This window comes from Oncorhynchus masou, chromosome 28 (assembly GCF_036934945.1).
Source record: "Oncorhynchus masou masou isolate Uvic2021 chromosome 28, UVic_Omas_1.1, whole genome shotgun sequence".
Lineage (NCBI taxonomy): Eukaryota > Metazoa > Chordata > Actinopteri > Salmoniformes > Salmonidae > Oncorhynchus > Oncorhynchus masou.
The window spans coordinates 74,140,218-74,157,248 of record NC_088239.1 but is presented as its reverse complement, the minus strand read 5'-3'; the positions used below and the strand labels follow the sequence as shown (position 1 = coordinate 74,157,248).

At 42.3% G+C, this 17,031-nt stretch overlaps 1 protein-coding gene and 1 long non-coding RNA gene across 3 annotated transcripts; one reads left to right on the top strand and one right to left on the bottom strand.

The window, feature by feature from the left end:
* Nucleotides 1–652: 652 nt before the first annotated feature.
* LOC135518249 (uncharacterized) lies at nt 653–17,026 on the bottom strand. 2 transcript variants are annotated; one of them, XM_064943270.1, is made up of 9 exons: nt 16,808–17,026; nt 6,942–7,120; nt 5,743–5,847; nt 5,451–5,600; nt 4,992–5,231; nt 3,175–3,550; nt 2,720–2,961; nt 2,218–2,393; nt 653–1,944 (listed from the first exon to the last, which is right to left on the bottom strand). In XM_064943270.1, exons 1-9 carry the CDS (start codon nt 16,926–16,928, stop codon nt 1,080–1,082), a joined length of 2,454 nt encoding a protein of 817 aa, XP_064799342.1. In that variant the 5' UTR covers nt 16,929–17,026; the 3' UTR covers nt 653–1,079. The 2 variants fall into 2 exon arrangements, with proteins under 2 accessions (XP_064799342.1, XP_064799341.1); XM_064943269.1 differs by lacking the exon at nt 16,808–17,026 and adding an exon at nt 7,579–7,770.
* Nucleotides 7,846–9,629, top strand: LOC135518255 (uncharacterized). The gene is made up of 3 exons (XR_010452130.1): nt 7,846–8,303; nt 9,119–9,258; nt 9,501–9,629. It is a non-coding gene; the product is annotated as an uncharacterized LOC135518255 (long non-coding RNA).
* Nucleotides 17,027–17,031: the final 5 nt, after the last annotated feature.

The following is a 17,031-nucleotide window of genomic DNA, read 5'->3' as shown; positions in this document are numbered from 1 at the left end:
TCAAAAACAAGGACATTTAAGTGACCCCAAACTTTTAACTTTTAGAGATTACCAATGTCACTGTCCCCATTACAACAACGAAATACATGTAATTTTGTCCTTGAAACATGTAATTGAAATACTGTAGAATTCCATTCATTCCTATGGAGGACTGCTCCTACTACGGAGTGCCAATATGGCCGATCGGTGGCTTCAAAGCCTCTCCATGACCACAACATAGCATCAGCAAGGGTTTGTATTGGTTTCTACGAGTTTAGCTTGCAAACGTTGCCATGACATCACCTACAAGTGTGATCGGGATTTCGATTGTGAATATAGCCAGACAATTATTCGCCACTGTGCGGTATCTGGGCACAGCTAGCTAGCTAAACTATTGGGAACCACTGCCCATATAGTAGAGGCGTTTGAGGTCAATCCATACAATTTTGTAACGTCGAAATGAAGTGCACTTACGCGCCCATCACAAAATCCGGTGCGAGCTGAGACGGCTCTGCCTCATCGTACACACTTGAGCCCCTGGAATGCTGAAATAATGATGCAATTAATTCACTTAAGGGAAATGCGTTGATTGATGCCAGTTACTCATCAGGTTAATAAGCAAGCTAATGTGCGTATTATCCAATCACAAAATAAATAACCTTAACTTCCAAACCACTATGCAGTAACTGATTTATTAATTTGTTATGGGAAGATTTGTGAATCTGCGCAGTGCCTTAAATCAAGCTGACCCAAAACTGGATACAAATGTCACCACATCCTAACAGAGACCTTTGTTAGATGAAGACAACCAGAGTTTCATGTAGCAGGGAGTTATGATCAGAACACTACATGGGGGTTATATAGACGAATAAATGACTGACTATAGTTATTTTATTAGTCATCTCAGGGATCTTACTTAAAACGTCAGACAAGCAATTTCCAGTTTTGCTCATCACAAAGAGGCAATAGACATTAAATTAAAAAAGTATACAAATTGTGTAGGACAACACTAAATACTACATAAACAACCCACAAGTTAAGTGGCAGAGTTGCCTTTTAATACTGAACATTCTTTATTTACCCTTTTTAGAAAAAAAAAACTATTTCTGAACATTTTCTACATCAACCCGGGAGAGCACTTTGATGCGTTTGGGCATGGCCACGATAATCTCCATCCCTGCCCTTTTCCTCTTCCCCGTGGGGGTGGTAACTGTTTTGATGCTAGCGTCCTTCTGAACCAGCATGGCCTCACTCTGAGCCTGGAGGACGTCCAGTTTCTGCCTGAGCTCCTGTAGGTGGTCAATGTCGTTGATCCCGCTCACATTCTCCATGATGGATTTGAGTTTGGCCACACACTCCCTCTGCAGTTCCGCCTTTTGCAGTTCCTCCCTCTCCCGCAGACCCTGTGGGGCCACCCACTGTGTTTGTATGCTATGCAGTTGTAACTGTGGAGTTTGCACCAGTGGCACTGTTTCTTCAGGCCCATCCCACTGAAGAGAGACTGAGGAAGCTGGGGAGAGATGCATTAGACCATTGAGGGCTTCCTCCATCTCCTCTGTTGTGTGAGTGGTCTGTGAATGCAGCGTGAGCAGAGGGTGGTCCCTGTATTTGGGACACAGGTGCTCCCAGGTCCAATTAGGCTCAGACCTGAAGATGTGACAGAAGTGTTCACAGGGCAGGCGCTGGTCCCTCCACACCTCACACTCACAGGAGGGCCAGGTGGACTCTGAACCGAAGCTGACCGCGTAGGACCGCGCTGCCGTGGTCTCTGCCCGACTCTTCACCCGGAAGGTGCCGTCGGCGGTGTCGCTGGCCTGCTCCACCACGATGTCGGGGTCTTGCAGGGCCGCAGACATGTTGTCCATCACCAGGGCCACCACACTCCAAGGGCGATGCCACAGGAACGGAGGCACAGTGGGGTTGAGGTTGTACTCGCCAGAGGACTGGCTGTTGAGGTCTGTGTACCTGGAGATTCAGGGAGTGTAGCAGGTTTAGACTGACCAAACATCAAAACACTTACATTAAAGGGGAATTACACTCCAAAATAAAAGTATACAAAAGTAGTCAAATGTCAAGATGAGTCCACATCCTACATCTTAACCCCAATGCAGAAGATAAGCACTGTAAATTATATGGTGTTTATCTTCAATAAATGTTGCATATATCTCAACAGAAGACCACTTTTGATAGCGAATACTATTCTAAATGACATTGAATCCTATTCTAAAACGAACTTACCTTTGGTGCATCTGTGGGAAGTAGTCGTCAACAAGAAACTGTAGCATTTGGCTCAGGGTGTCTTTTTTATGGACCTTCATGTTATTATGTGTGAAAAAGTCGCTCTGCATTTCCAGACCTCCGTTCACCATAGATACAAAGTTGACAATATCAACCCTCACAGCGTTCGCCCATCTCTGAATGAACAAAAACAAGAGCATGTAGCTAACTGTATGCGCCATCATTAGACTAGGATGCACATTATGGACCTATAGCTAGCATATTATGGATCTATAGCTCAATACTGTATCACAGATTCAGCTAGCAAAAACATAACACACTTGCTACTGATACTTCTACAGATTGTCTACATACAGTAGGTGTGGTTTAAACATGCTGTCTGCTTCAGGATGAAAGCACCTATAAGCACAGGTCTGAGATCTGCTTTCTGTCTAACCACCCTGACCTTCATTAATACGCAGGTTATGACACAGCAGGTCCAGGTCCTGACCCTACTACAAACCTTCTCCTCTGACAGCCACTTGTTAGTGAACCAGTTCTTGAAAAGTTGTCTCTTTTCCAACCAGATGGGGCTCTGCTGTAGTAGTTCTACTGCCCCCTGGTGTTGCTCTCTGGTAAGGGCACCAGCGATGGCCTTCATCATATCAAAGATCCCCTCCTGGTTGGTGATGGCTCGGGACCGGTTGCTCAGCCACTTGGTCCAGGTCCTCTCCCGCAGGTGATCGCTGAAGACTGCCTGAGCACCTGAGATTGGAATGAGAAACAGTCCGTAATTAGCTAACTCTAACCCCCTAATGTTCTAGTATTTAGAGATGAATCTGTTAAACATTTTCTTGACCAACAGGTCTTTTCAAAAGAAAATCCTGAAACTCACAGCCAACAGTGCTGAGAGCACATTATGAAGCTAACTTGCTTTTCCCACCTCATAGCTAACATTAAAACCTCACCACTGTTCACCTGTGAATGCTGCCTCCACCGCCTTCATCTCCAAAGGGCAGTGTTCAGTGAGGATGTAGGCTGGGCTCCAGCCCCGGTTCCACTGCCTGAACACCCCCAGCGCCTCCCCCAAGGCTTCGGCGCTCCTCGACTGCACAACAAACAGGCCCACCGGCGCCACGCTCACATTGGTGCGCACGCACAGGAAGTAGAGTGGCAGGGGGAAGCGCGTCCTCTTATAGGCCGCGTCCAGGAAGCACACCTCCTTGCCATACTGCCGAAGCAGCTGCCGCTGCCAGTCCGTCTGGTAGCAGAGCAACAGGTTCTCGACCTCTGATTGAACCCTAAGCAGGAAGTTGATTCTAGGAGCTTCTGCCTTCCAATTCTCTGCCAAGGTCTAAGAGGGGGGGGGGGATTGTTATGATTAATAGCTGAGGTGAAACTTTTGCATCCTTTCAATTATTTCAGTGCTAACCAAACTCCTTTTTGTGCCAGCGTGAGCTTTATATATGGTTGTGCACCTTGACTTTTGCTATGACATGTCTGTCTTATTCTAAACCACAGCAGTGATATTCTCATGAACTTAAACAACCCCAATGACGTGTCATGGAGTAATATTTATCTGTGCTCTGTTACATCACACACATGTATTAATTCACCACACCAAGTGTGTAGAAGTTTCAGACTACATACTTTCTACAGCAGTTCCAGAATGAGGGGTGCTTTAGCTCTGCTGGTGTTGCTGTTCTGTCTGGGGAATGGACTCAGGGAGAGAGTGTTGGGGTCCGAGAGAACGACACCACTCAACCCAGTTGTTGTTGTAGATTTACATAATAATGGCCAGCATCTACTGTCAACAAGTAAGGTGGCAGGTAGCCTAGCGGTTAAGAGCGTTGGGCCAGTAATAGAAAGGTTGCCGGATAGAATCAGCCGACTAGGTGAAAAATCTGTCTGTGCCCTTTGAGCCAGGCACTTTACCCTAATTGCTCATGTAAGTCACTCTGGATGAGAACGTCTGCTAAATTACTAAAATATAAATACAATTGCAATGGAGGCAATGACTATGTATCCAATTCAGTGACTGCGTTTAGACAGGCAGCCCAGTTCGGATCTTTTTAACCCTAGTCGGTCTTTTGACCAATCAGATCAGTTCTGAAAAAGATCTGATGTGTAAAGATCAATTAGTAAACACAGCCTTTGTTGGTGGAGAAAGGAGTCTCTGGAAAGACTCCAGGATCTGGGCTGATGACAAACATTTTCAGTGGCTTTCTTTCCCATGTAAGGATAACGCACCACAAAGATGTTATGAATTTTCATTTTTCTTGAATCCGTGGAAAACTCTGCATGTGCGTTCCTGAATTGTATGATAAAGGCTTGTCAAGTCTCTTTCTATCATGCACAGAAACAGGCACTGACACACAATCATCCAAACTGAAAGCTACAGACTGGGATTTGGGAAGCTATTCAATTGTCATTTCAATTCTTCAATTCTTTACCCATTGATTCTAGAAGAATATAACGTATAAATGCCTCATGTGATCTGCACAACTATCGGTTTATCCTTGATTTTGGGCATCAGGACACTGAAAGCAATATATACTGAAAGCATAAATGTTGACATGCAGAATGTTTTGGGACTATATCAAAAAAACTAATGAAACAGTAAAATGCCCCTTTAAACAAGTGTTTCAAAGAGGGTGGGTGACATGCATACATACTGTTCATAAATTGCAGTGTAAACATACAGCTAACACCACAAGCCCCAATGGCCTCTCTCAGAAGACAATCCAAATATCTGATGAATAGGTGGGAATGATAGTGCAGCACAGCCTTCTCACCAGCAGGTTGACCAGGTCTATTTTGCTGTAGTGTTCCTCCGCGATGACCTGAGCCATGACGGCATGGATGGTTTTCTCTGTGGGGAAGAAGCGCCTCAGCGGCGGCGGGGTCGTGTCTTGGAACAGCTCCGTCCGCACGTACTGGACCATCTGGTTCTTTACCTCCTTCACCTTCCTCACCCCCTGCTGCACCAACGCTCGGATGTAACCTTTGACCCTGTCGTCCATCTGATCTGCACCCTGAGGGAACGAGGAGAGAGTGGCTTTTTTTAAGTAGGGAGAAAATACCCCTAACTACTGTTACAGGGTCAGATACTTGTGTTCCACGGGGAATTTCAAGAGATGAAGGTTTTATTACATCTGTGTACCGAACAGGCATACAGACACTAGTTATGTAGCCTAAAGAGAGTCCAATGCAATAGATCCCATGGTCATAGTATAGTAATAACATAGTAATACCTTTCCAATAGGATGGCCCTTGTGGTCAGTGACACTGGGTATTTTGAGGAAATACTGTATCTTCCACTGCACTGAGGCTGGGTCTGTCTGGAGAGCTTGTTTGATGGAAATAGACATGACCCTCCTCAACCGTGATGTGTCCTTCTCCAACTGATGCAGTATGGAGCGAGCACACACACACACAGATATAATTATGTATATTAGTCTGATGTGCATTCTAATGTTGACTGTGGTGCACGGTCACTGGAGTTACATAAGAAACATATATAAACAAACACAGTTTCACCCGTACCTTGAATCCAGGGAACTTCACAATGCGGCTGATTGTGAACACAGCAGGGCATGCTACTTTCTTGGTTTTCAGCAACAGGTTTCTTTTTTCCTTGCCATCTTTTTCCTGAAATATCAAATGTTAATTGTCACATGTAAACAACTGGTGTAAACCAACAGCGACGTGCTTACAGGTCCTTCCCAACAACAAAGTAAAATAACAGAAACAATAACAAGGAATGAACACACAATGAGTAACAATAACTTTGCTATATACACGGTGTACCTGTACTGTGTCGATGTGCAAGGGTACGAGGTTATTGAGGTAGATATGTACATAGAGGTAAAGTGACTAGGCAACAGGATAGATAAAACAGTAGCATCAGCGTATGTGATGAGTCAAAGGAGTTAGTGCAAAAAGGGTCAATGCAGATAGTCCGGGTTGCTATTTGATGAACTATTTAGCAGTCTTAATGCTTGGGGGTAGATGCGGTTCAGGGTCCTGTTGGTTCAAGACTTGTTGCATCGGTACCGCTTGCCGTGCTGTAACAGAGAACAGTCTATGGCATGGGTGGCTGGAGTCTGATGATTTTTAGGGGCTTCTGACACTGCCTGGTATACTCCAGTGATGTACTTGACCGTACGCACTACCCTCTGTAGCGCATTGCGGTCAGATACAAAGCTGATGCCATACCAAGCTGTGATGCATCTCAATGGTGCAGCTGTATAACTTTTTGAGGATTTTAGAAAACGAGTGTTAGGTAAGAATGGAATTGTTGAGATTGGTTGTGAACCTCAACTACCTAGAAGCTTTGATGGAACCAGGGTCGTATTCATTAGGCTCCATATGTTAGAAAATTAAAATAGGGAAGGACAACCTTTACTCCAATAAGAAAAGCTCCTTTACATTTTCAGTTGCACAATGTTTTTTAACGCTTTTCCATAATGCCCTAATGAATTCAATTCAGGTCTAGATGCAAAATATATCCTAGCTACAGATTGTTACACCTGATGATGTGATATAACCAAAGATTTAAGGACCTAGACAGCATTGCCAATATAAGGTTGGTGGAAAATTCTCTGTGCTACACCAAATGGTATCTAACCTGTAACTCCCAGTAATGGATACCAAAAATATTTTGTTCATCACATTATCTGGTGTAACAATCTGTAGCTACATGGAACACTTGAACCATTTCAGAATATCATAGATAGTAGCACCCTTTGATCCTCAAGTTCCTGCCTCTTCTTGAATCCACACTTTGCCCGGCCCCTGTGGCATCCCATCAGTTTGTGGCCGATGAACATGAAGGGTACTCTGTCAAAGGGGATACAGGGAGTACCCTTGCCGTACTTCCATTCCCAGTATAACCGGTTCTTGTGGTCCTGTGGTTTCCAACCTGTTTAGCAGAACACATTGAAAGAGCCATGAGTCCAGAGGTGTATTCCGTCTGATTTGCAGCAAAACATTTTCTGTTGCAAAACGTTTTGTCAACGGAAGCCGTTTACTTTCTAGGAACCAAACAGAACTAAAACGGGGAGGGACTTACCTGAATGTGTCCAATAGAAAACTACGTTTTCGTTGCAAAGCGTTTTATGTTTGGAGCAAACTGTTTCCGTTGCAAAATGCAACACAAAAACGTTTGCAATCGAATCCGACTAATGAATACACCAGTAGTTTGTGGAGGTTACATCACTACATAAGAATATTAATCAATCAATGTAGGTAGCTAAATGGTATGGAACTGCTGAAAGATAGCCATGTTACTCTGGTGATTGTTTGCACATTCTGCAGCTCGATCAATGCACGTTTCCTACAGGCAGCACACTCTTTGGCTAACGTCGAGAGCTAGTTTACCTTGGTCATTGAATCGCTTGTCCACACGGTAAGAAATATATTTCACACAGGTAGACTCTTCCACGTGTGAGATATGCTTATTGACCTCTTCAATTGTTTCAAATACAGCTTCGTCGCTCATTTTTATTTATAATCTGCTACCAATACATATAAACATTCAAAAAATGTCGCTAGCTTAACCAAAGCGGTAATGTTTGCGATTATTTAATTGGTTCATGTGCGGATCAATAGACCCGCCTTCTTAAAATGGTGGTTTCTCATTGGTGTAACGCGAATTCCGTCACTAAAATGGAAACAAACGATTGGCTTCTATTCGAAACCAATCAACCATTTTCTCACACGTCATTAGATTGCGACTCAATCACGTTGAGGACAACACGCTTGACAGTACCGAATGTAAAATATTTTCGTAGCAATTTTCCTCAATGTTTCAACAGAATACAATCCGGGTTACGATTCGTATATTTTGGCATACAAGTTATACTTTGTCGAGATCATGGACTCAGTTATCAAGGACAAGACGCGTACAACCGCTTGCATCAGAGACCAGTCAATGGTCATTTTTACAGTCAGGACACAGCAGTGGTCCGACTTTGCCAGTTGCTTTCAGGCAGTATCGAAGAGACGTACCTTTACATAACCAATTCTCTACCACAACACACGTCTGCAGCGATTCTATTGGGAAGATTCATTCAACGCATTACCACCTGGTTTACACATGCAAGGTAATGGATGAGATTTTAAATGGAAGATAAGTTATTTTTTACATCATGTTTCTACAGTGACAGTCGTAGCATGATTTGGCTATCAAGATTTGGTTGGGGAGGTGGTCAAAGCACTGGTACTCAGGGCCCGTATCCACAAAACATCTCAGAGTAGGAGTGTGATGGATTTTTATTTTGTATTTATTTAACTAGGCAAGTCAGTTAAGAACACATTCTTATTTACAATGACAGCCTACCAAAAGGCAAAATACCTTCTGCTGGGATAAATATATATATATATGAAAATGTACATGTAATGTCGTTGTGATGTGGATTTTGTCCTATATTTATTTATGTATTTCTATATATTGTAATGACCCTGGGTTTTTAATCGCGTTAATCGACTCTGCCGCACGAGCGTGCTGGACGATAGCGTGCTGGACTTCGGGTTAGAAGGTCAATTGTTCGAGACCTGCTCCCTGCCAGTGTCATTACAATATATATATATATATATATATATATATATATATATATATATATATATATATAGGACAAAACACACATCGCAATAACAATACATCACGCAAAGCAGCCACAACTGTCAGTAGGAATGTCCATGATTGAGTCTTTGAATGACGAGATAGAGATCAAACTGTCCAGGTTGAGTGTTTATTTGCAGCTTGTTTCTGTCTCTTGCTGCAGCAAACTGAAAAAATCAGTTTTGCCTTTTAGATAATAATGAATGCGATTATATGGATAGTTTTATAAAGTTCAGATTCACCCAGACTCTTCTAATGAACTGTATCATTATTTGACTGTAAATGATCTGTATGCAGGTATGCTCAACCAGGTCAACGAAGAGGATATCCAAGGTAGCCTATCATAAAGGTGTTGTCCTAGTGACCTGCCCAGGATGTGAAAAACATCACATTATTGCTGACAACTTGGGTTGGTTCTCTGATCTGAAGGGAAAGAGGTTGGTAGCCAAGTTAATATAGGTCTGAACATTTTACATGCATGCATTCTACAGTTGTGGCCAAAGGTTTTGAGAATGACATTATTTTTCACGAAGTCTGCTGCCTCAGTTTGTATGATGGCAATTTGCATATACTCCAGAATGTTATGAAGAGTGATCAGATGAATTGCAATTAATTGCAAAGTCCCTCTTTGCCATGCAAATGAACTGAATCCCCCAAAAACATTTCCACTGCATTTCAGTCCTGCCACAAAAGGACCAGTTGACATGTCAGTGATTCTCTCGTTAACACGGGTGGGAGTGTTGACGAGGACAAGGCTGGCGATCACTCTGTCGTGCTGATTGAGTTCGAATAACAGACTGGAAGCTTCAAAAGGAGGGTGGTGCTTGGAATCATTGTTCTTCCTTTGTTGACCATGGTTACCAAGATTTTGACTTGGAAAAGTTGAATATTTTCAGGAGTCAGGTAATTGTTTAAGGGAGGAGGATTGGAGGGAAAGAGAGAGCAGGTTGAAAAGACTGAGGGAGGCAGAGGATGGGTTTGTATCTGTTGAAGATAGCAATGACAAGGAAGAGGGAATGTCGAGGAAGATTGGTATCAAGTTGAAACAAAGTGGGCCGGACACCAGTTTGAGTTCTGGAGGTGAAATGGAAGGGGCAGAAGGTATTGTGAGGAGCTTGGAGCCCAAGCCTTCCATTGATGGGCATGGCTATGATAAAGATACGATTGGTTCAGTGGGAGTAAGAATTTAGAACAAGGTGGAACCAGGCCTTTTGTCTGATCCATGGTCGGTTTCAAGTTGGGTGGAAAAGATGGTGGGTGCCATTGAGTCGGTGAAGGTAACCCTGAGTGGAGGTGTCTGGTGCGAGAGAAGCAGGTTGAGGTGGCCAGGGTCATTGTAGTGAAGAAGATGTTGTATGCAGAGGAAGTGGAGGGTGGATCAAGGGTGAGGGATTCTGAGAGGATCCCTGAGAATAGTAGATCTTTGCCAGAACAGAGGGATAGGCCAATGAGTGATATATGTTTCAATGAGCTTGGCTTAGCATTCATAGCCATTGTTATCTGCAGTACCGCAGAGATGACACGTAAGTCATAGAAAATAGATGTGGTGGCAGCTGCAGATAAGTACTTGGGGGTATGAGATTAGATTTCAGATTGTGCATTATAGCCTGCCGTTGGCCGGATGTCCTTTGGGTGGTGGACCATCCTTGACACACAGAAAACTGATTGTGAATAACCCAGCAACGTCGCAGTTCTTGACACTCAAATTGAGTCTGGCCCCTACTACCGTACCCTGTTCAAATGTACTTAAATGTTTTTGTCTTGCCCATTCACCCTCTGAATGGCACAGATACACAATCCATGTCTCAAGGCTTAACAAGCCTCCTTTTAAAGGGCTGTAATCCCGTTAACCTGGATGATATGACAAGTCAGTGAAAGCGCAGGGCGCCAAATTCAAAAGAACAAATCTCAATTAAAATTCCTCAAACAGACATGTATCTTATACCATTTCAAAGGTAATCTTGTTAATCCCACCACATTGTCCGATTTCAAATATGCTTTACAGCGAAAGCACCACAAATGATTATGTTAGGTCCAAGCCACAGAAAAACCCAGCCAAAGAGTGGTCACAAAAAGAGAAAATAAATCACTAACCTTTGATCTTCATCAGATGACACTCATAGGACTTCATGTTACACAATACATGTGTTTTTTTCTTTGATGAAGTTCATATTTATATGAAAAATTTGGAGTTTACATTGGTGCGCTACGTTCACAGGTTCCAAAAGCATCCAGTGATTTTTGCATAGCCACATCGATTCAACAGAAATACTCAAATGTAGATTATAATACAAGTTATACACATGGAATTATTCTCCTTAATGCAACCGCTGTGTCAGATTTCAAAAACTTGACGTAAAAATAAACCGTGCAATAATGAGACGGCGCTCAGAAAAATAATCAAATTAGCCGCCATGTTGGAGTCAAGAAACCAGAAATTACATTTCTAAATATTCCCTTTGATCTTCATCAGAATGCACTCCCAGGAATCGCAGTTCCACAATAAATGCTTGATTTGTTTGATAATATCCGTTATTTATGTCCAAGTAGCTACTTTTGTTAGCGTTAGGTACACATATCCAAACGCTCGTGCATTACTTCGGACAAAAACTTCAGTTATATTACTGGTCGAAGAAACATTTCAAACTAAGTATAGAATCAATCATTGGGATGTTTTTATCATAAATCTTCAATAAAGTTCCAACCGGAGGATTCCTTTGTGTCTACAGGAGCTACAGAACGCAAGTCGATATCATGTGGAATGCGCGTTACCAGGAAATGGCTCTCTGCCAGTAACCTGACTCATTCAGCTCTTATTCAGTCCCACCACACAGTAGAAGCCTCATTTCAAGTTTCTAAAGATGGTTGACATCTAGTGGAAGCCCTAGGAAGTGCAACTTCATTCATATCCCAATGTGAATTCAATAGGGCCTGAGTTGAAAATCGACCAACCTCCGATTTCTCACTTCCTATTTGGATTTCCTCTCAGGTTTTTGCCTGCCATATGAGTTATGTTATACTCACAGACATCATTCAAACAGTTTTAGAAACTTCAGTGTTTTCTATCCAATAATAATATGCATATATTAGCGACTGAGGAGCAGGCCGTTTACTCTGGGCACCTTCCATCCAAGCTACTCAATACTGCCCCTGCAGCCATAAGTTAAAATAGTGTCGGAGTATAACAGAACTGATTTGGCAGGCAAAAACCATTCAGGAAGTAGGATTTTTTTGTAGTTTTCTATTCAATGCCATTACAGTATCCATTGACTTAGGACTCAAATTGCAGTTCCTATGCCTTCCACTCGATGTCAAGTGTTTAGAAATTGTTTCAGGCTTGTATTCTGAAATGAGGGAGTAAGAGCAGTCTGAATGAGTGGACCCTGCGGTGTCAGAGCTTTTTCATGAGCACGACCGAGAGTGCCTTTCTTGTTTACCTTTTTATATTGACAATGTTATTGTCCGGTTGAAATATTGATTGTTTTGGCTAAAAACAACCTGAGGATTGAAAATAAACATCGTTTGACATGTTTCTATGAACTTTACGGATACAATTTGGATTTTTTTGTCTGCCTGTTGTGACTGCGTTTGAGCCTATGGATTACTGAAGAAAACAGATGTTTTTGGATATAACGAGACTATCGAACAAAATGAACATTTATTGAATAAATGAATGTCTTCTGAGGGCAACCATATGAAGATCATGAAAGCTAAGTGATTAATTTTATCTCTATTTCTGACTTGTGTAACTCTTCTACTTGGCTGGTTACTGTTTGTAATGATTTGTCTGCTGGGCTAAGTTCTCAAATAATTGTAAGGCATGCTTTTGCAGTAAAGCATTTTAGAAATCTGACACCGTGGTTGGATTCACAAGAAGTCAATCTTTAAACCTATCTTTTCTGAATTTTTATAAGTATTTCTGTATTTGAATTTGGCGCTCTGCAATCTCACTGGATGTTGGCCAGGTGGGACGCTAGCATCCCACATACCCTAGAGAGGTTAACCTGGTCCTACCCTTCATATACACTGATTTGAAGTGGCTTTAACAGGTGGCCTCAATAAGGGTCAAAACCTTCACTTGATCAGTCTGTCATGGAAAGATCAGGTGTTCCTGATGTTTTGTACACTGTATATTGCTCTGTTACCTTTTCTATATACTTAATCTGGTTTTAGTCATTTAAGTTGACACTGAAAAGGTTTTTTCATTCAGAATGTTAAGAAATAATTTCTGGAAACGCAGAAATAATTTAATGAGTTAATATCCGAGGCCAATACTCTAGCGACAGATGGATTTAAGACGAGGTGTTGATTTGTTCTACAGGAAGACCGATTAGCTGTGAAGTCACTTTGGCCGGAGAAAGATGGCGTTGCTTCTATCCCCTACAAGATCAACGATGATCTGGGTGAGTGTCGAATACAGTAGGAGAGATGAACACTAACAATAGATGTTTTCTAATACAGTGGGAATCAGTGGTGGGAAAAGTACCCAATTGTCGTACTTAAGTAAAAGTAAAGATGCCTTAAAAGAACGTTACTCAAGTAAGTCACCCAGTAAAATACTACTTGAGACGAAGTATTTGGTTCTAAATATATGGAGGTATCAAAGGAATAAATAATTTCCTTCTTAAGGAAAGCAGGTGGCATCATTTTCTTGTTTTAAAAATGAGTGGATAGCCGGGGGCATACTCAACACTCAGACATAACTTACAGAAGATGCACTCGTGTTTTGTGAGTCTGCCAGATCAGAGAGACGAGGGATGACCGTGTGTGTGTGAATTGGACCATTTTCCTGTCCTGCTTAGCATTCAAAATGTAATGAGTACTTAGGGTGTCAGGTGAAAGATATCAAGTAAAAAGTACATTATTTTCTTTAGGAATGTAGTGAAGTAAAAGCACAGATACCCGAAACGACATAAGTACTTTACACCACTGGTGGGAATGGTATGCACCGTCTAATGGTAGATTGTCTCTGATCCACACAGTGAACAGAAAGAAAACCATGGTAGCAGCATTCAAGCACATTTCAGACCAGACGTGCATCCGCTTCCACGAATACACCAATGAGATTAACTACATCGAGTTCATCTCTGGGACAGGGTGAGTCCAAAGGGGCACATTAACACATTATATCCTTCCTAGCAGTTTAGTTAATTCACAACCTCTCCTTCCTTTTCCTGTGTTCATGCAGAATTTTTTGGGACTATATCAAAAAGACTAATGAAACAAAGTGAGTAAAATGCCCCTTTAAACAAGTGTTTCAAAGAGGGTGGGTGACATGCATGCATACATACTGTTCATAAATTGCAGTGTAAACATACAGTAAACACCACAAGCCCCAATGGCCTCTCTCAGAAGACAATCCAAATATCTGATGAATAGGTGGGAATGATAGTGCAGCACAGCCTTCTCACCAGCAGGTTGACCAGGTCTATTTTGCTGTAGTGTTCCTCCGCGATGACCTGAGCCATGACGGCATGGATGGTTTTCTCTGTGGGGAAGAAGCGCCTCAGCGGCGGCGGGGTCGTGTCTTGGAACAGCTCCGTCCGCACGTACTGGGCCATCTGGTTCTTTACCTTCCTCACCCCCTGCTGCACCAACGCTCGGATGTAACCTTTGACCCTGTCGTCCATCTGATCTGCACCCGAGGGAACGAGGAGCGAGTGGCTTTTGTTAAGTAGGGAGAAAATACCACTAACCACTGTTACAGGGTCAGATACTTGTATTCCACAGGGAATTTCAAGAAATCAAGGTTTTATTACATCTGTGTACCGAACAGGCATACAGATACTAGTTATGTAGCCTAAAGAGTCCAATGCAATAGATCCCATGGTCATAGTATAGTAATAACATAGTAATACCTTTCCAATAGGATGGCCCTTGTGGTCAGTGACACTGGGTATTTTGAGGAAATACTGTATCTTCCACTGCACTGAGGCTGGGTCTGTCTGGAGAGCTTGTTTGATGGAAATAGACATGACCCTCCTCAACCGTGATGTGTCCTTCTCCAACTGATGCAGTATGGAGCGAGCACACACACACACAGATATAATTATGTATATTAGTCTGATGTGCATTCTAATGTTGACTCTGGTGCACGGTCACTGGAGTTACATAAGAAACATATATAAACAAACACAGTTTCACCCGTACCTTGAATCCAGGGAACTTCACAATGCGGCTGATTGTGAACACAGCAGGGCATGCTACTTTCTTGGTTTTCAGCAACAGGTTTCTTTTTTCCTTGCCATCTTTTTCCTGAAATATCAAATGTTAATTGTCACATGTAAACAACTGGTGTAAACCAACAGTGACATGCTTACAGGTCCTTCCCAACAACAAAGTAAAATAACAGAAACAATAACAAGGAATGAACACACAATGAGTAACAATAACTTTGCTATATACACGGTGTACCTGTACTGTGTCGATGTGCAAGGGTACGAGGTTATTGAGGTAGATATGTACATAGAGGTAAAGTGACTAGGCAACAGGATAGATAAAACAGTAGCATCAGCGTATGTGATGAGTCAAAGGAGTTAGTGCAAAAAGGGTCAATGCAGATAGTCCGGGTTGCTATTTGATGAACTATTTAGCAGTCTTAATGCTTGGGGGTAGATGCGGTTCAGGGTCCTGTTGGTTCAAGACTTGTTGCATCGGTACCGCTTGCCGTGCTGTAACAGAGAACAGTCTATGGCATGGGTGGCTGGAGTCTGATGATTTTTAGGGGCTTCTTCTGACACTGCCTGGTATACTCCAGTGATGTACTTGACCGTACGCACTACCCTCTGTAGCGCATTGCGGTCAGATACAAAGCTGATGCCATACCAAGCTGTGATGCATCCAGTCAGGATGCTCTCAATGGTGCAGCTGTAGAACTTTTTGAGGATTTGAGAAAATGAGTGGTAGGTTGGTTGTGAACCTCAACTACCTAGAAGCATTGATGGAACCAAGGTCGTATTCATTAGGCTCCATATGGAAGAAAATGTAATTAAATAGGGAGGGACAACCTTTACTCCAATAAGAAAAGCTCCTTTACATTTTCAGTTGCACAATGCTTTTTAACGCTTTTCCATAGTGTCCTAATGAATTCGTTTCAGGTCTAGGTGTAAAATACATCCTAGCTACAGATTGTTACACCTGATAATGTGATCTAACCAAAGATTTAAGGACCTAGACAGCATTGCCAATATAAGGTTGGTGGAAAATTCTCTGTGCTACACCAAACGGTATCTAACCTGCAACTCCCAGTAATGGATACCAAAAATATTTTGTTCATCACATTATCTGGTGTAACAATCTGTAGCTACATGGAACACTTGAACCATTTCAGAATATCATAGATAGTAGCACCCTTTGATCCTCAAGTTCCTGCCTCTTCTTGAATCCACACTTTGCCCGGCCCCTGTGGCATCCCATCAGTTTGTGGCCGATGAACATGAAGGGTACTCTGTCAAAGGGGATACAGGGAGTACCCTTGCCGTACTTCCATTCCAAGTATAACTGGTTCTTGTGGTCCTGTGGTTTCCAACCTGTTTAGCAGAACACATTGAAAGAGCCATGAGTCCAGAGGTGTATTCCGTTAGTCTGATTTGCAGCAAAACATTTTCTGTTGCAAAACATTGTCAACAGAAGCCGTTTACTTTCTAGGAACCAAACAGAACTAAAACGGGGAGGGACTTACCTGAATGTGTCCAATAAACTACATTTTCGTTGCAAAGCGTTTTATGTTTGGAGTAAACTGTTTCCGTTGCAAAATGCAACACAAAAACGTTTGCAATCAAATCCGACTAATGAATACACCAGTAGTTTGTGGAGGTTACATCACTACATAAGAATATTAATCAATCAATGTAGGTAGCTAAATAGTATGGAACTGCTGAAAGATAGCCATGTTATTCTGGTGATTGTTTGCACATTCTGCAGCTTGATCAATGCACGTTTCCTACAGGCAGCACACTCTTTGGCTAACGTCGAGAGCTAGTTTACCTTGGCCATTGAATCGCTTGTCCACACGGTAAGAAATATATTTCACACAGGTTGACTCTTCCACGTGTGAGATATGCTTATTGACCTCTTCAATTGTTTCAAATACAGCTTCGTCGCTCATTTTTATTTATAATCTGCTACCAATACATATAAACATTCAAATGTCGCTAGCGAAACTAAAGCGGTAATGTTTGCGATTATTTAATTGGTTCACGTGCGGATCA